Source organism: Polypterus senegalus, chromosome 7 (assembly GCF_016835505.1).
Source record: "Polypterus senegalus isolate Bchr_013 chromosome 7, ASM1683550v1, whole genome shotgun sequence".
Classification (NCBI taxonomy): domain Eukaryota; kingdom Metazoa; phylum Chordata; class Cladistia; order Polypteriformes; family Polypteridae; genus Polypterus; species Polypterus senegalus.
This window is the reverse complement of record NC_053160.1, coordinates 37,124,260-37,150,339: the sequence shown is the minus strand read 5'-3', so window position 1 is coordinate 37,150,339 and position 26,080 is coordinate 37,124,260. Positions and strand designations below refer to the sequence as shown.

At 37.2% G+C, this 26,080-nt stretch overlaps 1 protein-coding gene across 2 annotated transcripts in view; it reads right to left on the bottom strand.

Moving 5' to 3' along the window:
- Nucleotides 1–26,080, bottom strand: part of parp8 (poly (ADP-ribose) polymerase family, member 8) — a 199,795-nt gene that overhangs the window by 25,599 nt on the left and 148,116 nt on the right. For both annotated transcript variants that reach the window (XM_039758496.1, XM_039758497.1), the window contains 8 exons: nucleotides 18,840–18,932; nucleotides 10,057–10,182; nucleotides 9,865–9,930; nucleotides 9,499–9,566; nucleotides 8,291–8,339; nucleotides 6,806–6,918; nucleotides 6,630–6,702; nucleotides 3,418–3,487 (listed from right to left, as the gene is read on the bottom strand). In XM_039758496.1, the coding sequence (XP_039614430.1) occupies nucleotides 3,418–3,487; nucleotides 6,630–6,702; nucleotides 6,806–6,918; nucleotides 8,291–8,339; nucleotides 9,499–9,566; nucleotides 9,865–9,930; nucleotides 10,057–10,182; nucleotides 18,840–18,932 (658 nt within the window). The remainder of the gene's footprint in view (nucleotides 1–3,417; nucleotides 3,488–6,629; nucleotides 6,703–6,805; nucleotides 6,919–8,290; nucleotides 8,340–9,498; nucleotides 9,567–9,864; nucleotides 9,931–10,056; nucleotides 10,183–18,839; nucleotides 18,933–26,080) is intronic.

Below are 26,080 nucleotides of genomic sequence, written 5' to 3'. Positions count from 1 at the left end.
ATAATGTCCCAGAGGTGTTCTATTGGATTTAGGTCAGGAAAGTGTGGTGGCCAGTCAATGGTATCAATTCCTTCATCCTCCAGGAACTGCCTGCATACTCTCACCACATGAGGCCAGGAATTGTCGTGCACCAGGAGCCACTGTATCAGCATAGGGTCTGACAATGGGTCCAAGGATTTCATCCTGATACCTAATGGCAGCCAAGGTGCCTTTGTCAAGCCTGTAGCGGTCTGTGTGACCCTCCATGGATATGCCTCCCCAGACAATCATTAACCCACCACCAAACTGCTCATGCTGAATGATGTTACAGGCAGCATAATGTTCTCCATGGCTTCTCCAGACCCTTTCACTTCTGTCACGTGCTAAGGGTGAACCTGCTCTCATCTGTAAAAAGCACAGGGCACCAGTGGTGCATCTGCCAATTCTGGTATTCTATGGCGAATGCCAATCGAGCTGCATGCTGCTGGGCAGTGAGCTCAGGGCTCATTAGAGGACATGGGGCCCTTGGGTCACCCTCACAAAGTCTTTCTGGTTGTTTGGTCAGAGACATTCACACCAGTGGCCTGCTGGAGGTCATTTTGTAGGGCTCTGGCAGTGCTCATCCTGTTCCTCTTTGCCCAAAGGAGCAGATACTGGTCCTGCCGATGGGTTATGGACCTTCTATGGCCCTCTCCAGCTCTCCTAGAGTAAATGCTTGTCTCCTAGAATCTCCTCCATGCCCTGGAGACTGTGCAGGGAGACACAGCAAACCTTCTGGCAATGACACGTATTGATGTGCCATCCTGGAGAAGTTGGACTACCTGTGCAACCTCTGTAGGGTCCAGGTATCGCCTCATGCTACCAGTAGTGACACTGACTGTAGCCAAATGCAAAACTAGTGAAGAAACAGTCAGAAAAGATGAGGAGGGAAAAATGTCAGTGGCCTCCACCTGTTAAACCATTCCTGTTTTGGGGGTCATCTCATTGTTGCCCCTCTAGTGCATCTGTTGTTAATTTCATTAACACCACAGTAGCTGAAACTGATTAACAACCCCCTCTGCTACTTAACTGACCAGATTAATATCCCATAAGTTTCATTGACTTTATGCTATACTCTGATTAAAAAGTGTTCCTTTAATTCTTTTGAGCAGTATATATTTACTGTATATATGTGTCTGTGTGTGTATGTGTGTATGTATGTATTATATATATATATATATATATATATATATATATATATATATATATATATATATATATATGCATATATATGTATATGTATATATATATATAGATATATATATATATATTATATAGATATATATATAGATATGTGTATGTGTAGATGTGTGTGTATAGATATGTGTAGATATGTGTATATTTATATACTGTATGTATATGTTTATATATGTGTGTGTGTGTGTGTATATTATATATATATATATATATATATATATATATATATATATATATATATATATATATATAAATGACAGCAACACTCATAACAGTGAAAAAACAATTACATTGACAATCATGTTATGTTATTTTTAAAATGTTTCCTTTTCTTTTTCATAACTTCTTTAACACACTACTTCTCCGCTGCAAAGCGCGGGTATTTTGTTAGTAATGTAATAAAAGCACAATATTCTTACAAATTGCCTTAGACAATGGGGAGGTAATCTCTGATAGTATCTTAAACTGGACTCTAATTAGACATTCAGAAAATTGTCAGTTGTAGTAATTTTACCTTCTGCATCAATGATATTGTATACAGTATAACATAAGGATTTATTCTGTGCTCACTGTTATTTTCAATCTGCATGTTCCATTAGGACAGATTCTATTAAAACACAAGATGAACTACCACAGTTATTGATGACACACAGCTTTACTTATCTATAGCACCTGATGACCTTGATTATCTGACCTCTCTGATCCAATGACTTACTTATATCTAAATATATAAGTAGTACTTTTCTCAAGCTAAATTAGGAAAAAACAGAAATCTTATTAGCTGACAAAAATGGAAATAGTGAAAGTCTTAGAAATAAATGTGATCCTTTTGCATTAAAAGTGAAAGCGAAAGTAAAGAATTTTGGTGTAATCATGGCCTCTGGCCTAAACTTTAAATTACAGATTAATCATACTACTAGGACTGCATTTTTCCATTTGACGAACAATGAAAAAGTTAGACTTTTTATAACACTGCAAGATGCAGAGAAATTAATTCAACCTTTTGTCTGTAGTCACATTAGATTATTGTAATGCATCCCTAACAGGACTACCTAAGAAATTAATCAGTTGCAATTAGTTCAGAATACAGCATCAAGAAAATTTTAGAAACCTTTCACTAGTTTTAGCATTATTACCCTGACTGCCTGTGTCACTTAGAATTGACGTTAAAATACCACTAATGGTATATACAGTAAAGCTTTAAATAATCTTGCTCCTTCCTATATTTTGGAATGCATTGCCCCTTCCATTCCAAGTGGTAACATCAGATTTTCAAATAGTGGTCTGTTTAATATTCCAGGAGCTATGCATAAAATAAGTTGTATAATGGACTTCACATTCCCACGACCGTTTCTCAGAATCTCTGGCGACCCAACAAGGCCAGCATCCTTGTCTCATTGCCATTCCTGAGCAACCGTGCCATTTCAAAAGAGAAATCGACTACTTCTACTCCTATTCATTGTTCATTTCCAGTGTAATCGGAGACTTTTGTGTGCTTACTGCTTTTTAGCAAGTCAATTATTAAGAAAAGAAATAGGAGTATCAAAAGGGACAAAAATGTAATTGTGAGTTACATTAATGATATAAAGTATGCGATATGGCCAAAAGAAAGAGGACACCCTTCCAGATTTTTAGGTTTGGGTGTTTCAACCACTCTCAATCTTAACAGGTGCAAAAAAAAAAAACAAAATTAGGTACACAGGCAAGCAATCTCCATTAACAAATGCTGGCAGTAGAATGGGTTGTACTAAAGAGCCCAGTGACTTTAAAACATGGTGCTTTCACAAGATGCCAATTTTTCCACAAGTCAGTATATGAAAGTTACTCTCTGCTGCCACAGTCAACTGTAAGGGTTATTACTGTGAAGTGGAATTATCTAGGAGAAACAACAGCTCAGCCACATTCATAGAGCAGGGTCCCCAAGTGTTGAAGCACACAGTGCGTACAAATCACCTATACTCTGCTGCATCACTTGTTAGCTGAAGAGGTGACATAATGTTGATGTGTTTAACTTAACAAGACAGAGGATAACAGTTTTTTAAATTGTTAATTTAACAAATATTTGCTATATACTGTAGAAACTAATTAATCACTAGAAACTAAAAAAATAAAATGTAAAGAAAGCAAAGAGAGTTTCAGATTATATGACCATGACTAGAGTTATAATACAAATGTAAAGAATAAAAGTGTTGTTTTACAAACCTGAGTAACCAAAGGAAATACTGGACAAAGGGCTTAGATATATTCCATTTCCATAAATGGCACCATGGAGCTAAAAGAAAAAAATAGTATAATTAAATATACTGATATTGTAGAAGGGTTATAGGAGGTAAAAACACTAAGGAAGAAACGGAGGAGAAGAGAGAGAGAGAGAGAAATGTACCTGGGGTGTGATCCAGAAAGAACCATAGGTCCTGATTTATTTTAACAGAGAAAGCAAAGAAGACTGACAGGAGGCCAGAGATGTGCCTTCTTAATGGCCACAAATAACTGAAGGGTGCAACAGTCTCTGTGGCCACTATAAATTACACTGGCTTGAGAGTCCCAAGATTTTATGGGAGTGTTGCTAATTTCACAGGTGGTTTTACGAGAGGCAGAAAGTGACCTTATGAGTAAGTTTATTACTTCTTCAGGCCAATGGCCCTCTGAATGTAAAGCTGAAAGGAGGTTTGAGGGAATGATAAAGAAAAAGGTAAAGTGTGAGAATTAGTGTACAATAAGTGGGAGAAGAGAGAGGTTTATAGTATGTTCCAAATGAGTAAGCCACTTTATATTTTTGTACTAATTTCATTACTGTTAACACATTCCCAACTAGTTTAATACCAGTTAAAGACCCACAGTGGCAGCACTGTTTTATTTATCTTTTGATATTTCAGAAAAGAGTTTTGAACATTTTGTTTATGTTTCTCCTTTCCTTTGTGTGTGCTAATTCTGTACCAATTCTGATAAAGCTAAGTTTGAATTTTTTTTTTACCTTATTCCTATTACATCTACATGTGTAAAGTGTTCAGGGACAATTAATGTTGACAAACTAGGAGTCCACCGAGGGCATGAGGTTCATATCATGGACAGTATGTCTTTCAATTACATGATTAAGTAGGATGATCCAGACTCTAACAATAAATGAAATAAAGTATTTTATGTTTCCTGGTTACTGATTTGAATGCACTCTGATAAATGGAAGGAAACCACTCAGTCAACAAAGTTCAGATAACAAATAGCAAGGGTGTCAAAAATAAAGTCTATCATCCATTTACAAACCGGATTCCAAAAAAGTTGGGACACTATACAAATCGTGAATAAAAACTGAATGCAATGATGTGGAGGTGCCAACTTCTAATATTTTATTCAGAATAGAACATAAATCACGGAACAAAAGTTTAAACTGAGAAAATGTATCATTTTAAGGGAAAAATATGTTGATTTTGAGAAAAATATGTTGATTCAGAATTTCATGGTGTCAACAAATCCCAAAAAAGTTGGGACAAGGCCATTTTCACCACTGTGTGGCATCTCCCCTTCTTCTTACAACACTCAACAGACGTCTGGGGACCGAGGAGACCAGTTTCTCAAGTTTAGAAATAGGAATGCTCTCCCATTCTTGTCTAATACAGGCCTCTAACTGTTCAATCGTCTTGGGCCTTCTTTGTCGCACCTTCCTCTTTATGATGCGCCAAATGTTCTCTATAGGTGAAAGATCTGGACTGCAGACTGGCCATTTCAGTACCCAGATCCTTCTCCTACGCAGCCATGATGTTGTGATTGATGCAGAATGTGGTCTGGCATTATCTTGTTGAAAAATGAAGGGTCTTCCCTGAAAGAGATGACGTCTGGATGGGAGCATATGTTGTTGTAGAACCTGAATATATTTTTCTGCATTGATGGTGCCTTTCCAGACATGCAAGCTGCCCATGCCACACGCACTCATGCAACCCCATACCATCAGAGATGCAGGCTTCTGAACTGAGCGTTGATAACAACTTGGGTTGTCCTTGTCCTCTTTGGTCCGGATGACATGGCGTCCCAGATTTCCAAAAGAACTTGAATCGTGACTCGTCTGACCACAGAACAGTCTTCCATTTTGCCACACTCCATTATAAATGATCCCTGGCCCAGTGAAACGCCTGAGCTTGTGGATCTTGCTTAGAAATGGCTTCTTCTTTGCACTGTAGAGTTTCAGCTGGCAACGCGGATGGCACGGTGGATTGTGTTCACTGACAATGGTTTCTGGAAGTATTCCTGAGCCCATTCTGTGATTTCCTTTACAGTAGCATTCCTGTTTGTGGTGCAGTGTCGTTTAAGGGCCCAAAGATCACGGGCATCCAGTATGGTTTTACGGCCTTGACCCTTACGCACAGAGATTGTTCCAGATTCTCTGAATCTTCGGATGATGTTATGCACAGTTGATGATGATAGATGCAAAGTCTTTGCAATTTTTTTGCTGGGTAACACCTTTCTGATATTGCTCCACTATCTTTCTGCAACATTGTGGGAATTGGTGATCCTCTACCCATCTTGGCTTCTGAGAGACACTGCCACTCTGAGAAGCTCTTTTTATACCCAATCATGTTGCCAATTGACCTAATTAGTGTTAATTGGTCTTCCAGCTCTTCGTTATGCTCAAATTTACTTTTTCCAGCCTCTTATTGCTACTTGTCCCAACTTTTTTGGGATTTGTTGACACCGTGAAATTTTGAATCAACATATTTTTCCTTTAAAATGATACATTTACTCGGATTAAACGTTTGATCTGTCATCTACGTTCTATTACAAATAAAATATTGACATTTGCCATCTCCACATCATTGCATTCAGTTTTTATTCACAATTTGTTTAGTGTCCCAACTTTTTTGGAATCCGGTTTGTACTTTTTTTTAAAAAAAGTAGTCATGAAGATTTCTGCCTCAGCTACACAAATTGGTAGTTTGCTTGATTACCAGAGCCATTTCCGTGATGAACAGTTTCCCAGCATCCATCCTGAATGCATAACAACCCGCATTCTCAAACCTGCTCAATTTGATTTAATCAGCAATTTTGGGTGCACTTTACCCAACACTCTACCAGTGTCCTCAAATAAATTATTTACTATTTCATTAAAACTATTTCATTTTTGATATTAATATAATTGTGGCACTCTTAAAATTATTTTTATAACTCCATTCTTCTTTGAATAAATGTCTCCTAAATAAAAAAAAACATTTTCATAAATCACTGTCATAAATAAAAAAATGCTTATTCAATATGATACAAGGCTAGTATGTGTAGTGAGGAGAACAAAAGCCTGAGTACATTGGGAGTACCAAACCTCTGTTCTAAAACAATACAAGGTAAATATCTTTGCAGTTGAGTTATGATGCAGCAGGCTGCTGAAGATTTGTGTAGTACCTTATATTAAAAAAGAGAGGACTTTATACCTGAAGTCTGGTGTTAGATGCTACAACTAAACCATTCCTCAATATAGAATGCCAGTTTTCGATATGTGAACCACTGCAAAAACAAAAAATGATATTTTGAGAAATAATTAACCAATAGCACTAAGGAAAACCAGTTAATAGTATGCAAACATTACTTCAGCTGTAAATAAACCTACTGAAAAGCAAATGTACTTCCAAAGAGTTTTTTGGCAGCTCTAAAGTTGGATTCTTTGGCAGGTGGACTGCTTAGCAGAAGAAATTGATGAGGGGTGTGCATGAACTTCAGTTGCTGTCAAAGAAAATGCAAAGCATTACAACATCAAATTAAAATCTGTTTTACCATTAATATAATAAAAATGTATCTCAAATCACTAGAACTTTATATTTAACACTTAAAAACATATGTTTAACTGAAACTCAAGGGAATATTATTCCACATAAAAATACATCAGCAAAGTTGGCAATAAACAATTAATTAATTGTTTATTAATTATCAATTAATTTATGACTAAGAAAGTGTCTGTAGCAGACATCTACAACTGTTGTCTCTACACATTGGTCTTGAACCTTCAACTGTTTGATTGAGCGTTCAACACACTAACCACTTGACTAATGCTGCTTAACTATCATATTGAAGTAATTTGACAAAACTTCAATATGAAAATGATTTCTACATTGGTCTTGAAACTTCAACTGTTTGATCGAAAATCCAACACGCTTCCCGGGTCCTGTGTGGAGTTTGCATGTTCTCCCCGTGTCTGTGTGCTCCGGTTTCCTCCCAAAGTCCAAAGACATGCAGGTTAGGTGCATTGGCGATTCCAAATTGTCCTTATTATGTACTTGGTGTGTGTGTGCCCTGCAGTGAGCTGCCGGCCTGCCTCGCAGTAAGGAGACCTGGGTTTGCTTTCCAGGTCCTCCCTGCTGGAGTTTGCATGTTCTCCCCATGTCTGCGTGGGTTTCCTCCCACAGTCCAAAGGCATGCATGTTAGGTACATTGGCGATCCTAAATTGTCCCTAACCCTAACCCTAGTGTGTGTGTGTGTGCGCTTGGTACGGTGGACTGGCGCCCTGCCCGGGGTTTGTTTCCTGCCTTGCACACTGTGTTGGCTGGGATTGGCTCCAGCAGACCCCCCGTGACCCTGTAGTTAGGGTATAACTGGTTGGATAATATATGTATGTGTGTGTGTGTGTGTGTTTGTGCAATCGCCAAAAGTATAAAGTTAAATTCAAATTTGACATAATTAATGTACAGATCCTGGGTCAAAACTGATGGAATATTGCAGTGTCACCAGAGATCAGCATGCATTGATCAACTGATTGCAAAATTTGACCCAGACAAATGGAGAGGACAAGCTGAATAAAATCATGTCATAATTTGTGATTTTGGAAAAAGAAAAAAAAATTACCCTCTATGGTAAATTATCAGTAATGCCATCTTAAAAACAGAAACAAAGAATGGGATACATGTGTTTTCTCATCAGTGCTCACCCTAGAAATTCATTAATTTGAAAATCAAGACCTGAAGAATCACACATTTACAATTCTTTTTTTTTTTAAATATACTTAATCTTGCTCCAACCAAAATCTTTTCAAAAGGGAAAGTTTTTTTTTTTTGAGTATTTAATTAAAAAAGGTATACTTTTGCGAAAACAACTACTCACTCTGTTTACTGGTAACTTTACAATGTGTGACCGGTTACTTGAAATGATCCTAAACAGAAACAGAAAAGTTGATGAATGACCATATATGATGCAGTATGTCAGGTATAATGAAAAAGTAGAGTATACAGTATAGGACAGAATTTCATGTCAATGTGCAAAAAGAAGAACAAAGCAGGTAGAATAACTTTTGGGTCAAAAATATTTTAATTAATTACATTTCAGCAATATAAATACGTGAGGGAGTACCAGAGAAACAGTTTCATGCCAGTACGCTTGTAATAATGGTTGAAAAGGAAAGCAGAAGTGAGATATTAAAATGGACAGCTGGAATGAAAGCAAAATGTCTGATTGCAAATGTAAGAAAGAGAGAAGCTAAGGGCTTTGATGAGTCAGGTGCATTTCTGTGCAAATTGTATCAAATGTGCTGGACTGCTGCATATGTATCCTTAAAATATATAATGGACCAAGGGTTAAATAGCAGTAGTATGGTTAAGTTTAAATGTTGCTGTTTTGGTAACATGTTTAATAAAGATGGATTGTCAGACACAACAGTTGTAGCAAGATGAGTTACAACTAGAAAGGTACAGAAGCTATCATCAATTTTACCTTGTGATATAGTCTCCCTGGAATCATTAATGCATGCTGTGTAATGAGCTGTATTTTTTACAATATGAAGTGAAACACAGGCACAGAAGTAATATTACGTTGATCAGAAGAATTACTGGGTGAATGTGCAGAGTTTTGCTAAAATAACAAACAAAGAAGAAGGGTTTATGAAAAAGGGATTGCTGTAAAAGAGGCAATTCAGGTACTGAGGATAAACAGATTAACACATGGCTTGGCAATGTGGCTGAAAAGACAAAATGAGTAGTTGGAGAGGGTGTAGTGTCATGATGCTGCAAGTGTAGGAGGTAAAGTTAAATGAGAAGCCATACATGGAACTGGCAAGTGAATGAAAGTGAAAGAGGAAAAAAAGAAGAAAGATATCTGGGAAGTAAGTGGTCAACCTGAGTAAACGCAGATCACTATGGTTACTTTATTTCAGATTTCAGCTACTAAGTGTTGCTTTCATATTGGGGTTAAATCAGTTTCATATGAAACAAGATATCTTATTAAGTTTTGGTTTATTGTTGATCTTTTAGTTACAGACTTTACTTTATGTAAGATACAATATTCTAAAATTATTATATTTACAAAAAAATAATTACCACTGTAAAAGTGGATGAGCCAATGAATCAATTTTATCCATCTGTTTTTTGATTTCCAAATAAGGTGCCTATATAAATGTAAAGAAAGCAAAACACATTACTTCTCCCATTCAAGACTGTCAGCCTTAGTACATATTACACATTTTAAAAAAGATAAAAATGAAATCATAACGATGTTAAAGTTATGCACATTTAAATGTATGGGTTACAACTTAAAGAAATGATTTTCTTAATTCAGGTATTTTAAAGTTAAAAGTCTACAGTATACACAAAAATTATAGTAGTCTGCTCCATTAAGGGTTAAAGGAGGCACGATATGTTATTATAAACTGTTATTAGTAAAAGTAACCATTACCATAATCTTACCTGGGTCATTTCTCTAATGGATGTAAGGCTGTCCAGGGCTCTCATTACTCTGTCATAGTCCTTTTTCTTAAATAGAAAAGTATGCAACAAAAAATATTTTACCAAAAGAAGGTAATGAAATATTAGGAAATAATTCTCTTAGACACTCAAACATAATTTCTTCATGGCAATACACCATATGATGGTACTTACCCTTGGATTAAAGGCAAGAGTCTGTGAATCATTAGGATCAACCACTGAAGGATATGGCTCAAAAATAACAACTTTCCTTGGAGACTCTAGTGCTGACCTACACATGGAAACTAATAAATCTACAACCTGAAAATAGAAAAAAAAAAGCTTAGCAGACTCTTTTTTTTTTGAAAGACTGGAAAAATGTATCCACTCTATGGCCCATAGGTATTTTCATACTGTGGAGGCAGCAAAGCATACTAATGTAGAGAACTTCTTCCTAGTTGTTAATACTGCCGTTAATATGTTGCACACGATTTTGTTTTACTTTCTGCCCAAATGAAAGTTTAATAATATTTGGAATAAAATATATTTAACATTGTTCTTTCTTTGTACATGTACTAATATAGACTTGGCTGAAAATTCGGATTGAACAATAAGAAGAAATTCCAACTATAGCTTATCAAGTGTATTACTTAAGTAAGCTAGCTTACTAAAATCTTGTTTACACTCTTCCAGCCAGACATGATTTTATACTGAAATTTAGTACCATTTCAAATATATTATTTTAATAAATGTGCATAAAAATGCAAAATGTACTGCTATAACTTATTAGGTCTTGATTTGAACAACATTTGTATTTCTACATGTAGTACACCACAGCTGTCCTTATCACTTCCTAAAATGTCATTTAGCGAAATTACATTTTGGTATAATGTGATTTAACAAATAAGAAAAACATCAACATGCACAAAAATACAATTACTGCAAGAAATATGTGTCTTCTTTGTCTTTCTCTTTGATTGGATACTACAAGGAAGAAGATAACCTAGACTTGAGGTGGCAAACTCATTTGGGGTTTCACACAGTGCAAAAGCACCCTGTAGTTAGGATGTAGCGGGTTGGATAATGGATGGATGGATGACTATGTACAATTTAATTATAATATATATATTTATAATATTTATATGTTTATTCTATTGATTATAATATTGAATTTTTAGTCATCGTTGTTGCATCATCAACTTTTTGTTCTGATGCACCTAAAATTTGGAATAATTTACCAGTAGAAATATGCCAAGCTAAATCTGTGGAACATTTCAAAAAACATCTAAAAACCCTGTTTTTAAATCTGGCTTTCCAGTAATTACATCATAATATAGTGATCTGAATATATGTTTAGCTCTTTGATGTGTTAATAAGAACCCAGGACTAATCCATTGCTTTTTTATGTATTTTTGTCTCCATCCCATGTCCTCCTCAAAGTGCTCTATTCTGCAGTCACCTGGGGTACTGCAAGAAACGAGGACTTAGAAACCTTATTATCAACTGTGCTAACTGTATTAACTGTGCCCATTAGAGGGTGGGGTGACCAGCTGGCGTGGGTCATTCTCAGTTTCATGATGCAGAAACCGATGCCCATCATACCTACTATTTGATTTGCTCCTTTCTGTCTTCCAACTGTGGCCCTCCAGAGGTTTATTTTTCTCCTATGGCCCATCGCAGGAGTTTTTTTCTTTTCCTCTCCTCCGTATCAGCTGGTCAAAGAATCATATTCAGGAATCAAGAACTTCATCTACATTCTAAATCAACTGAAATCACTATGGACTGTTTTATTTGCTTTTCTATCTTTTCATTAACTTTAATAATATCAAATTGTTATCATACATAAATAGGTAAAATGTAGATATACAGTATACTGTATATATTTATTTTTATATATATTAATCAGAGCTGGTTGTTCTATTGCCAGCCTTAATGTATACATATTTTCATTAGAAAACCTTTTTCTTGTAAGAGTGAAGGTTTGTTTTGTGCTTTACTGGTAAAATTTTGCTTACCAATTTCCCCTTGGAATTAATAAAGTATCTGTCTATCTGGTTGATTTTGTATTTAGTATACTTACATTTAATAGAAATTATCAAAGTATTAATTAATGATAATAATCCAAGTAAATGTGGTATCTGTTGTTGTTGTTGATTAATCGGTGGAAAGCACCAGGAGTTGCATGTAAATGTATGATAAGGTGCTACATAAATTAACTTATTAATATTATTGATATAATAATAAAATCACTTTGTATTGTTAAAGATTATTTCTCTAAACACCTCAGGCAGAACTTCGACCATGTCCCAAGGGAGGTGGGGGACGTTGAGTCCGAATGGGCCATGTTCCGTGCCTCTATTGTTGAGGCGGCTGACCGGAGCTGTGGTCGTAAGGTGGTTGGTGCCTGTCGTGACAGCAATCCCCGAACCCATTGGTGGACACCGGCAGTGAGGGATGCCATCAAGCTGAAGAAGGAGTCCTACCGGACCCTTCTGTCCTGTGGGACTCTGGAGGCAGTTAATAGGTACCGGCAGGCCACGCAGAATGCGGCTTTAGTGGATGCTAAGGCCATGGAGAATGACTTCAAGGAGATTCTGATCCACAGTCTGGTGTCTCAGGAGGGGGAAGCAGTGCGGTGTCAACACTGTATATGGTGGAGTGGGTGCGCTGCTGACCTCGACTCGGGATGTTGTGGGTTGGTGGGGGTAGAACTTTGAAGACCTCCTCAATCCCACTAACATGCCTTCCAATGAAGAAGCAGAGCCTAGGGACTCAGAGGTGGGCTCCCTCATCTCTGGGACTGAGGTCACCGAGGTGGTCAAAAAACTACCTTGGTGGCAGGGCCCCAGGGGTGGATGAAATATGCCCGGAGTTCCTCAAGGCTCTGGATATTGTAGGACTGTCTTAGTTGAGTTCCTCAAGGCTCTGGATATTTCTCTAAACATTGTGCAAATACACATATTGCTAAAATCCCCAGTGGCTGCCCTTGCCATTAATAGAGAACTCAGTGAGTAACAATTTTTCAGGCTAGTGCACATTCACAGCTAGTGAGAAAAAAGGGTTCACTTCAGTAAAAAACAAATAAATTACCAGTTCTTAGAACTCCATGATACCTGGACTCCTGGTTTTAAACAGCACATCAAAATGTAGAGTGAGGCTCTGACCAACAGAAACTTTTCTGATGTCATTCAAGTGCCTGGGTCAGAAAACACCTGCTGACAAATGTAGCTGCTTTTAAACATGCACAAAAATCACTGATGTAAAAAGCTATCGATTTTTCGATATTGTGGGACAAGATAATAATAGAATAGAATAATAATAGAATCTGTCCAAGTATACATTGGTGATTTTTGTCCTTCAACACAGAATTGCACTGTAATTTAGTCATTTAAATATACAGGTCTTCTGTCATGACAGATAGGTTAATTATGAATGCCAGGGTAAACACACTAATATTTGGCTCAGGTTGGTTCAGGACTTGAAAACTTTGTTGAAACTGTCTTTAGTTGTGTTATTTCAATTTGGAATTAATCCCTGCCTTCACTACTGTTAATCTTCAAAATTTTCACTGCTTTCTACACTTCAGACACTGTGATCTCATCCACGTCCACTTGGTGTTCTTGAATGGAAGGTATTGCATCAAAGTCCTGTGCTGCCAGGGGTGGTAGTTAGGTCAGTGTTTCCTTGAAATGTTCAACACAAAGGGCATCTTGGGCTTCCTTGCTGAGTGAGATTAGGCTGCCAGCACTGCCTCCACTTCCAGTGAGGTTGTGGACATCTTGCTATTGTTCCTGGCTGCAGCTTCCGTTACTTTCTTCTCCAGCTAATCTGGTCAGTCCGTGCGACAGCTGCATTGGACAAGTCAATCCAGAGCTTGGTCATTTTACTAGTTCCTTCTCAACTTTTCCAGTCCTTTTCTGATCTCTCTGCACCTAGGCGCCTGGACAAGATCAAATCACAGCGAAGATGCTCTAATATGCCTGGAGAAAGCCTTATTGTGGCTGTGCAATGACTCTTGACATTAATTAATGGTACCTGTTGATTGCCAATGACGTGTAAGAGTCAAACTACCAAAGAAAGGTGATGGCAAAGATTATAAAAATTGGCAAGGCATAACACTACTGTCTGTCCCTGGAAAGGTCTTTTGCCTATTCTTATAATGCCTACGTGAAGAGGTCGGTCTCACACCATGAGATGAGAAGGAAGGCTTCCAAAAGGGGCGATTGCACAGTGAACAGATCTTCACACTGCAAAACATTATCGAGCAGAGTATCAAATTTCAGAAGCCGGTACTGTTCAGTTTTTTTCGATTTCAAGAAGGCATTTGATAGCATGCACTAGGACTCGCTATGGGAGATATTATGCGGCACTACGGCATTCAACAGTGGTTCTTCGCAATCTTCCAAAACCTGTACCTGAACTCCAGACCGACAAAGGATTTACGAACAGTTTTGCCATTGAGACTGCCATATGACTGTCATCTTTTAAAACTGCTCCAATAACCCCCAATACTGAAAAAAACCTGGTGCCGATCCTACTAACTTCAATCATTTTCGCCCTATTTCTAATTTGACCTTCATTTTCAAAATTCTTGAAAAAATAGTAGCTGTCCAACTTCACTCCCATTTCCAACCATCCATCCATTATCCAACCCGCTGTATCCTACAGGGTCACGGGGGTCTGCTGGAGGCAATCCCATCCAACACATGGCACAAGGCAGGAAATAAACCCCTGGCAGTAATTTATATGAAGATTTCCAGTCTGGTTTTCGCCCCCTCCATAGTACAGAAACGGCACTTGTTAAAATTACTAACCTCCTTATGGCTGCTGACTGTTTTAATTACTATTCTCATCCTCCTTGATCTGAGGCTGGCCTTAGATACTATTTGTCATACCACTCTCCTTAATAGATTATCTTTGATTGGAATGACCCACACTCCACTAGACTAGTTCAGATCCTACCTCTCAGGCCGCATTCAGTTCATTCAGCTTAAAACTTTCACATCCCAAACCACTGCTGTTACTTCTTTTTATTATTTACCTTCTTCCCCTTGGCAATATCTTTCGTAAATATAACATTAATTTTCACTGTTATGCTGATGACACCCAACTCTACCTTGCTAGTAAAACCACCTCTTCTTTTCCACCATTTTCTCTTATGGACTGCACTGCTAAAATTAAATCATGGTTTTCTTCAAATTTTCTTAAATTAAACAGTGACAAAACTGAGGTTCTCCTCAATGGTACAAAATCATCATTATCCAAAGCCGATAATCTTTTACTTGTTATTGATAACTCCCTTTGTATCCCCTTCACCTCAGGTCAAGACTCTGTCTTTCCAATCTCACATTAATAACATCACCCGGTCTGCTTACTTCCACCTACGTAATATTAAATCGCATCCGCCCCTCCCTCACTCCCCATACCACTGCCATTCTTGCTCACAGTCTTGTTACTTCTCATCTGGACTATTGCAATTCGCTCCTCTTTGGTTTCTCTAATAAGTCTCTCCATAAGCTTCAGCTAGTCCAGAATTCTGTTACTCGCATCATTATTCGAACCCCTTCTAGTCACCATATTACTCTAGTCTTGCAGCAGCTTCATTGGCTCCCGATTAAGTTTCAAATTGATTTTAAAATTCTGCTATTAACATTTAAGGCCATTCATAACCTCGCCACTCCATATCTGTCCGACCTTCTTCATGTTGCCATTCCCTTCCGTAACCTTAGATCCTCTTCCTCCATCCATCTGACCGTCCCTCTTGCCCGTCTAACTACCATGGGGAGCACAGCATTCAGCCGTTCTGCTTCCAAGCTCAGGAATTCACTACCTACTGAGGTTAGAAATATCGAATCATTTTCAACCTTCAAATGTAAACATAAAACCCATCTGTTTAAAATGGGTTTTTCTTTATGATTACAGTGGCTTTTTTTGCTTTAATTTTTATTTGTCCTGTATTTTCTGATGTTTTAAGTTTTGTTTATAATGCGTTTTTTATTTATTGTTTGTTCGGTGTCCTTGAGTGCTTAGAAAGGTGCCTTGTATAAATAAAAAATGTGTTATTATGACATGGATACATCCTATCACCCTTCCTCTTCATCCTCCCAATGGATTTCATCATGAAAAGGGTGGCAGTGGGTATACTTGCAGGTATCCAATGGAAAGACCAAAAAAGGCTCACTGATCTGGACTGTGCAGACCATGTGGTGCTACCCGTAGAGACCCAAACAGCCCTACAAGATGTTACCATGTGGCTTGAACATAAAGCAGGATGGGTTGGCTTATGGATCAATGTGGATAAGACAAAAGTCATGGGAATTGGCTGAAGTAGAAAGCTACACGACAGTCTTTTGCAAAAACCAGAGGGTGAAGTGAAAGGATTCACCTATTTAAGTAGCATTATCGTAAGGGACGGTGGCATGGACAGAGATATCAGGTACAGAATTGGAAAGGCAGCATAAGTCTTCCAACAAATGCACAAGATTTGGTCAATAAAATCCAACAACAAAGCCATGAAAATGCACCCTCTATAACAGCATCATGGTCCCAACCGCCGTATACGCCAGCGAGACTTGGAGAATGATGAGTGGCATAGCCCAGAAGCTCAATGTCTTCCATCAGCGGTGCATACGACTGATCTTGGTTATTACCTACCATGATAAAACCGCAAACGAGGAAGTGCTGCAGCAAAGCAGGTTACAGAAACTGTTAGATGTCCTCATTGGTTGCCAAATGTGCCTATCACGCAATGTGTTATGTCTGCCCGATCACCAAATTCCAATGACAGCAATAGATTGGAAACCAAGAAATGCAAATGGAAGCAAGGGCACCCGTTCAAGACCTGGCCGGTGACTTTTCAAGAAAATCTAGAAGCCCTCGACATAATATGGAATGATGCTATAGCCATGGCTAGGGACCGGATCCGATGGAAAACACTCGTTGCCCAAAGCACTGCATGACACGGGAGGCACCAAGTCTAAGTAAGCAACTCTTCGCTACTGATGTCTCTCAGAAAGGGGCAATGTGCAGGACTGATCTCCACAAATTGCGCCTACCACTGATTTAATTTCCGTGGAAGCATATAAATGCTAACATAATATTCTGTTACAAGTTTTTTGTGACCTTGCATGGATGTGTTTAGAAAATGTAAGTAATAAATGATATCTACCATAAATGTAAGATTATGAATACATTTGGGATCTCTCAATTCCATCACTATTTCCCTCTTTTGATTGATGCAAAGTCCGATTTCCATACACATCTCATAAAAAGTTCAAGAACAACTCCTCAGTTTAACCACCCTACCACTGTATGGTAAGGAGGCTATGGCTAACATTATGCTTACTAAGCAAACTGACAGTGGTTGAATCCTTTCATGTGAATGGAATTTTGATAACAACACTCATGACACAGTCCGTTTTATGCACTTTGCTGAATAATGACTCTTAATGTAAAATACAGCAAAATGTGCACAAATCTTTACCTCCACTTCATTTGACTTTTTTCCCTGAAATTTGGCAACAACTCCTGATTCACAACCCCCCACCACATTGATGGTGCACCATTAGTGGCTAGACTAACAGTGTGAGCCAATTCCATACCATGGATCCAACCAAAGAACTGAAAATGTCTCTGTCACAAGTTGTGTCCATTACAGGAAGCAGTTCAACAAACTCTTGTGAAAAATTTTGATGGTGTCAATTTCTCTTGGAACATTCAACATTCTAAATTCACCTTGCATTTCTTCGATAAACAATTAGATTTTTTCTAGTATGTTCAAATAAAAATGCCATTGTAACTCATCCTAATGTTGTTACTATGGGATACTAATAAAACGAGTCAAGGAAAGCTAGAAAGGACATCTACATAAAACTGAAACTGAACCTTACAGGTTTTTTTTTTCACCCATATTTGACCAAACCATCATTCAGGCCATATGTTTTGCACCCCAGCCTAGACAATTATGGAAATACATTTTTTAACACTTCAAAATACTTTCATAGCCTGGTACCTCATGATGGATCCCAATCACCCTTGACACATACTTTTTTTGTCTGCTTTCCTTGGAATATCTGCACTTTGTACTTTATTAATGTTGAATTGTTACTATTGTAATTTAATGCTACCATGTTGGCAATATGTAACATTTTATTACTATAAGCTATTTAATGCAGAAGTTCATATTCATATTATTAAAATGAGACAAAAGGGAAATCTAGAGATTGAAAGGGGAGCCGCACTGAAACGATAACTTAAAGCCACCTTCTTCCATAGTTAAGCGGGCTCTTATAAAACAACTCTTAATCAATCAGAAAACATTTAAATAAATAAAAAAAAAATCTTCAAATTTTTTTTTGAGCTTACAGAAAAGTCATTCAATTCAGAATAAGACTTATTTATTTATTAAGTAAACATTTACATTACTGTGCTTGCAATGCAGATACTAACACAAATACAGGCAAAATCAGAATAATCTGCACAGTTATAAGAAGCTCTTCATGGTTACTTTCTGTGTCAAGTAGTATTTCGTGCTTACTACAGTATAAGGTTAGTAGGCAACATTTGCTCATAAATTATTTATGTCATGTATTAAACCTCAGTTCAGCAGTGCTAATCTATGAAGATTTACCTTTTAAACCAAAGAATGTAAAAGATATCATGAAAAAAAAAGATCCTAAAATATATCCAGAACAACTGAATATCCAATAAAAATGAAATCTGAATTTCCATTCCTGGTCATTTCTGAGAATTGTACCATGCTAGACCAAAATCCTATTTTTAAAATATATAAGCTGGATCACTCTATAGAAAAACAAATGATCTTTGTATGATCAGTATTTAAATCAGACAATTTTTTAGACTTTAAAAGAGTGCTAAAAAGGCACACTCAAGTAATTAATATTACGTTTCAAAAATTAATTCATTAATTACAAATTTTTACTGGTTGAATCATTTTATTTTTGTAAGCCATTAAGTACCTGGGCTCCTGTAGCAATTTCATCAGCAGCTTCATTCATTACACCCAATGTCTGAAATGCGAAGACACACAGCTCACGTTCACAAACTGTAGGCTAAAAAAATACACACAAATAAAATTAAACAGGAATTTACAAAGATAATATCGGCATTTAATATAAAATAGATAACAATGTAAGAATAAACAATTGTAAACTACATAAGAAGATGAACCTGAAGTTACAGTCACAGGTGCACATCCAACTACTGTCTCACTAAGCATGTTACTCAGCCTGTATACATTCCTCTTCTAAAACAAATTAGAGGAAAATATTTTGAGGTGCTGTAGGTTGTTGTAGATACTATAGAAAATAAAGACTGACCAAAAAATATCCTTAAAAAAGGTAAAATCTTGATGATGTTAATGGAGAGCAGTAGCAATAGCAATAGAATCCCTAGCAAAATTTGGTAAAAATAGGAGAATTAATTTTCATTTAAAACTGCAAAGAGATTTGGGGAAAAATACTCACTGTATGTTCCTTGTCTAAAGTACTTTAAATGGCATGTATATTGTTAAAGGTTTATTTTGACTCTGTACTAATTACTTGTTACCCGGAGGACCTTTATTTCTTAAAGGTTGCAGCAAGAAGCAGTTCTGATTAACTTGGTTGGTAGGCAATGGCACTGAGCTACATATCATTTAGCCTAAACTGTTGGTACAAGATGACAAGAAGTGCACAGTGAGGAAGTGATTATTTTATGGCACTCCTGATTGTGTTTACTTCAAAAAAAAAAAAACACAAAACATTTATTTTTCCTCAACGTTGACTCTGGAAGAAGTCAGACTTTTATTGCTTTCAATTCAATTCAATGTTTTATTACTAAATCTTTAAAAAAAATCTTCCAAAAAAAATCTTAAAAGACCTTATGAATTGAATCTAGACAGTAATCTTTGAATACTGTGTGAATGTGGAGTGTACAGTCTCTCAGTGTGCCTAGGAAGCATTACAGAAGAGGAACAGGTTTTTAAAAGTACCCCAAAAATCAAAGCAAAAACAAATAGATCCACCAGACACTGAACAAATAAACTCTGCTATCGCTGCACAAGCAGTTGATGCAGTAAGTAAACTAACACACTTAAGCTAATGGTCGTACAACTGCTGGACAACAATTAAGTGCCACAGTGACTTAGTTAAAGTATATATTAAAAACTGCTATTCAGTACATGGAACACGATGGCTCACTGTCATCGAACCCAATAACTGATACAATGCGGTTTTCGGTTGTAAGTTTTCAGGTTTGTGCATCCACTGGATTCTCCTATGTATGGGACCTATTGTTATGTTATAAATTTGGTTAGTATGTGGTTTACTTTGGAAGATGCAACATAAAACATATTGCAAAGACAAACAGAGCTAATTTTATCTTGACTGAAAATACTGAATGTTGCTTATGGGACACAACATACCAGAAAAACAAATATGATAGATGTACATTTTCTTCAAAAGCTCAAGATGCATGTTTTTCTTCAAAAAGTATGCAACAAAGAGAACATCTAAATCATTTCTCAACTATCGAAATACAAACAAAATTCAACTTAGTACAACTTTTATTACTCTTCCAAGCAAGCATTCATAACATTATTGTATTGTATGCTATACTTATTATTACCTTTTATACCTTATAAAATTAAAGAATGCCAACATTCCCGTCTAGGCCACATGAGATCAAGGTAGAAAATTACTCTGGCTGTGATACCAGTCAATTACTGGCATATCTGTGGGTCAACAGACAAGCTCCAAAATACACAAGAAGTATCCTTTGGTATGGGCAGATAACCCCAAAACCCCTTGAGAAAATGTTCAAATTCCACACAAATCAGGCAGAGAATAAAATCTAGGTACAGTACCTGGAATAGCAAGGCAGAAGCACCAAATATCATGTGTACATTCATTACTTTTTTATTCTGCTTTTCAGCAAATAAATATGCAAAATTCACCTCTCAGTAACAGTATGGTGAAATATCCAGGATGTATTCCTGCCTTGCTCTCAGTGTTAGCAGGACTAAATTAAGTAGTAAGGCAATGAATGAATACAACATTTATTTCACACAAAAAAGGTTATTAATGGCTAAATATTTTAACACTATCTGAATTAATCCAACATGCTTTTCTCAGAAATCAGAATATGCAAAATGGTTGGAATGCAAAATAACCTTGGAATAAAATCTACATTATCATTTTGTTCATAGAACAGCTGCCACATAACAGTATGTACAAGCTGTAAACTTAAACAAATTTAATTTCACACTTCAGCTAATAGCATGCAATACAGGCCATGTAACTGGCACTTATGAAATATCAAAATGTGCCGTCTTTACACTTCATATCCTAATATGTAGTTTTTTAATATTAATAAACAAATATATATTTAAAAATATAAAGCTTAGCAGTTTTCACTGTGCAACATAAATGGAAGAAAATAAGATTAAATGCTACAACCTAAAAGCTTTGAATTGCTCACATTGTAAATTCTATCCATTGTTACTGATAAGGTACAATAGACTGGCAGTTACTATACTGTATATGGAAGCAAATTTCTTGTTTGAGCCAGAAAAAGGATATGATTTATAAAATGACTCTTTTAAAAATGTTAATAAAACTGGAGTAATTCATTAAAAGGAAAATATAACCTAAACATCTTCACAAGTTAGATATGTATGCATATCTTTAATTCTTCAAATTATGATGAAATGAAAGCATTGCTGCTATCTCAAGAAAATAATTTATGAAAACACAGGCTACTTTTGCCCTCTCAGTAGTGGATGTATATAACACAGCAAGATTTTAGAAAGGCTGTCAACAATGATAGATTTGTGAACTCTTAAGGGATTACACCATCCGAAAATGGTATTTTGTTATGTTACTTACCCCATGTAGCTTGTATTAATGACTAAGAAATATTTTAACGTTTTGTTTTCATGCAGAATGGAGGTAAATGAGCTTATGATATAACACAAGTCAATAGTAACCGACACTGTACAACAATTGATGTGACAAATATACATGGAAAAACGAGGTCATGTCATTCATGTCACATAATGCACATGTCAGTTATCTAGACATATATGCTCAAAACCTGCAAAACACATGCATTTTTTGCTAAAATATTGTAAAATAGATACTTATGGAAAAATTGGTGCACATTATAAACAGGAAATGTAAGTCACATGGAATGGAGTATTTGAATTGAGGAGAGGACTTTAACAATGAAGAAAAAAAGGTTCTTACCATTATAATAGCAATACAAGTATACTGTAAAATATTGTACAAATAATGTTTTTTGCAAAACTGAAAATTACATTATTTTTTAGTAACCTAAACTTTTTTTTTAACCTTTGACAGTTTTCCACTTTCCATTACACCTTTTTAGGTTATTCACAAGACTTCCTTAAATTTCAATATAAATTGGAAAAATTAGTGTATGTTCTAAAACCATTGACTGATGGCGTATGTGGAATATGGTAAAAGAGAACACCCTGACGGCATCAAAACATGAAATTGAGATTCAGGCAATAGCATGATTGCACATATACAAGGTGATACAATGTGGTTTACTCAATACAAAGAGTGTCACTGTTACAGCATATTCACATTAATATCAGAGGTAACCCCCTGTATAAAATAGAGGCATGCAAACAATCATACAGATGACAAATGCCTACCTGGGGTATGAAAGTCTATGCCTTTTCGACCAGGAAGTACATCTAGTAGAGAGAGGTTCATTGCCACTGGCTAAGAATAGGAGACATTCTGTGCAATCCAGTTCTATATACGCTTGATTAAGGAGGTGTCCAATAACAACCTCTAGAAACTCTGAACTGAACAGGCAGAATGTAGGAAGGAATTCTCTTCAGGGATCAGGATTGTCTGGAGATGTCCCTGACATAGATAGCACTGGTCAAAGTTACCCCACAAACTCCAGATGCAAAAAGGCACAGCAGGTGATAGTGGCTCACAGTGCTCTGCATTAGGGACAAACAAAGGCTGATGCAAAGATAGGAATTTTCCATCAATAGATGCTCCTTGCAATGAATTTCAGGAAGCAAACACAGTCAGAATTTAACAGTGGCACCTGTAGGGCTACATCTCTTAAGTAAAGATCAACCATACATCCATCCATCAATTATCCAACCTGCTATATCCTAACTACAGGGTCACGGGGGTCTGCTGGAGCCCATCCCAGCCAACACAGAGTGCAAGGCAGGAAACAACCCCAGGCAGGGCGCCAGCCCACCGCAGGGAACACACACATGCACACACACCCCCACACACTAAGCACATACTATCCACCATACATGAATACAAAAATACAAGAAAGAATCATGATCTTAACTATAAAAAAATGAATTTCAATACAAATATAAAAGACAAGCGATATCATGTTACCAACATACTGTATTCTTCAAGCATATACAGTAATTGTTAAGATCTGATACTTTCTTCAATTCTGCACTGCTGTAGGAAGATTCGGTAGGGTACCCGATTAGCTAAAGCAAACTCACTACTGCTAATGATGGAAAGGTTTACATACGCACCCCTGGAAACTGTCTTCCTGCCCCAATTTAGCCAAAGTTCATGTGTCAGATATTACAAAATTAAAAAACTTAAAAAATAACTGGTCTTTGTAATATCTAATAAACATATCCAACTATCTCTAACAATATAACAGAGCTTCCATTCCCTAAGATACATTTTCAGACTTTTTTTTTTATTTTTTAGTGTAGCATATCAATCAAAATGTGATTCCAGATTATAATACCTTCAAGCAAGTACAATGACTAACAAGCATAGTAAGGTCAATACATCACTCTTCCTTAATGGCTTTATATTGCTCTTCCTATCTAATGCTTCATTTATTTGCATTATATCCCAATGATAAAATTGTAAAATAAACAGATCAACAATCACTAACTTGTTATTAATGTATGAAGCCTGGCAGAAAGCCAATACTACTACTGTATCATCCTTTTCTCTGATAAACAAATTCATGTTTACTATCTTTTGCTTTGGAAGCATAGTTTATCAGCTGTCTAAAGAAATTATCCCACAAAAACATTTTTAATCCATCTTTTAAATAAACTAAACAAACACAAACCAGGTGCTGGGATAATTACTACCTGGATTCTATATAATATGTGAATTCCTTTACTGTACCAATGCAAACAAAAGTTGCCCTTGTTACATTCCTGCCATCTCTGTGGAAGTAGACAAACCTACTGGGGACACTAACGTAATCTACTCTAGTGTGTGTATACTACCCTAGTGTGTGTATACTACCCAAAGAAGCCACTGCAGTCCTCATGATGCTCTCTTTTATTTAAACAGTCATATAAGTTCAACTAAAGCTGAAAGAAAGACAGGTTTACTCACCTGTAAAAAAATTCTTGCAGCTTGATTTAACTACGCACCAACCTTACCACATACCTGTCCCACTCACAATCAGTTTTGCCAATTGTAAAATCGTCTAAAACGAAGGAGTAATATATAAAAAGCGGACCAGACCATATAATGCAAAAAAGAATTCTAAGTACGGGATCATATTCTCCATCTTGTTATATGACTCAAGTCAAGTTGGGGAGCAAGCACTGGTACTTGCCGCACCCACTACATGACAAAACTCCTCGGGATCCCGGTTGGCAACCCCCTAGGCAGACACACGGTCCAGTCTCACCATCCGGAAATGACCCTCTATCTGCCGCAGCCAGGTGTTACGTGGTCAACCCCTTGGCCTGGTCCAGCCACTCGGGTCCCCAACAATGAGGATCTTACGAGCCGGATCACCCTCGGGGAAACGTGTCACATGGCCATAGTGCCGTAACTGACGCTCCCTCAAAATGTAGGTAATCTGCCTCATTTGGGACTCCGTTAGCAACCGCTCATTCGGCACACAATCAAACCAACGGTACCCAAGGATTCTCCGAAGGGACACTGTACAGAAGGAGTCCAGTCTTTGTCTCAGGTCACTGAATAGCATCCATGTCTTGCAACCATGTAACAAGACTGGAAACACCATGACTCTAAAGACTTGGACCTTCGTCCTTTAGCAGAGATATTGAGAGCGCCACACACCCCTTACCAGTGACCTCATGAACCCTATACTCTCCCCATCTGTCTACTGACTTCATAGGAAGAGTCACCAGTGACATGAATGTCACTGCCAAGGTAAGTAAACCTCTCGACAAAGTTGATACTCTCTCCGCAGACACACGCTGCTGATGGCTGTGCCTAAGAGGTAATTATTAAAGGCCTGGATCTTGTTTTTTATCCAGGACACTCGCAAGCCCATACACTCAGACTCCTTGCTCAGGCAAGTCAAGATCAGTGAATCTTTCTTCACCAACAAATGCCCCACAGCCACTGGACCCCACGACCTTCCCCAATGTCCAGTCCATGCCTGCATTGAACAGAGTAGGAGCAAGAACACACCCCTGACAAACCCCACAAAATGCAGAGGTTCTGCCTTCACTATGCACAGAACTCACAGTATCGATGTACGGGCCAGCCAAGATATCCAGCACCCTTGAGGGTAGAATCACATAGAGAAGCAATGGGAATGAAAAAAGAAGTTTCAGAGAAAAATTACAGGTATGTTTTATGAGGCTGCACTCTGGATCCTGAGTTGGTTTGTCGTGTGGTGGGTGCGGCAATGCACTGTATCAGCGCGTGCTCCTAACCGTATGAGGGAAGAGAAAAAGGAGTAAAGAACTGTTGACAGTTGCTACAGTTCTGCAGGAGTTGGCGAGAGTTCTGCCAAAAAGTCTTAACAAGGAATTTCACCATTAGATGCTAAGTGCATGTCAAGAACTAATAAAGACTATATGAGCTGCTGAAATCCTAAAGAAGTTATTTTGCAAAGGCTTCTTATCAAATGAAAAAGTTGCAGGAATGGTGCACCATACATGAAACTTCAATTCCTAGTCTGAAGCCAAGTCAACCTGAAATGCATAAAGAATAAATGACTCATGTGGGCGGAAATAGCAACATGTGGGGCATGCATAACACCAAGTACCCACTGTATACAAAGCAGGTCACTGAAGGAGTGGTATATATTCACAGTTTGTATATGTGTACATACTGTAGTATTATTTAACGTTTAGAACTGAATGCTGCTCTCAATTATTCTGCTTGAAATAGTAGAATGCTTGTAGCGATAGGGTGAAAATCAATATTATCAGAAGAGGTGGATTTTGTGAAGAATGTCG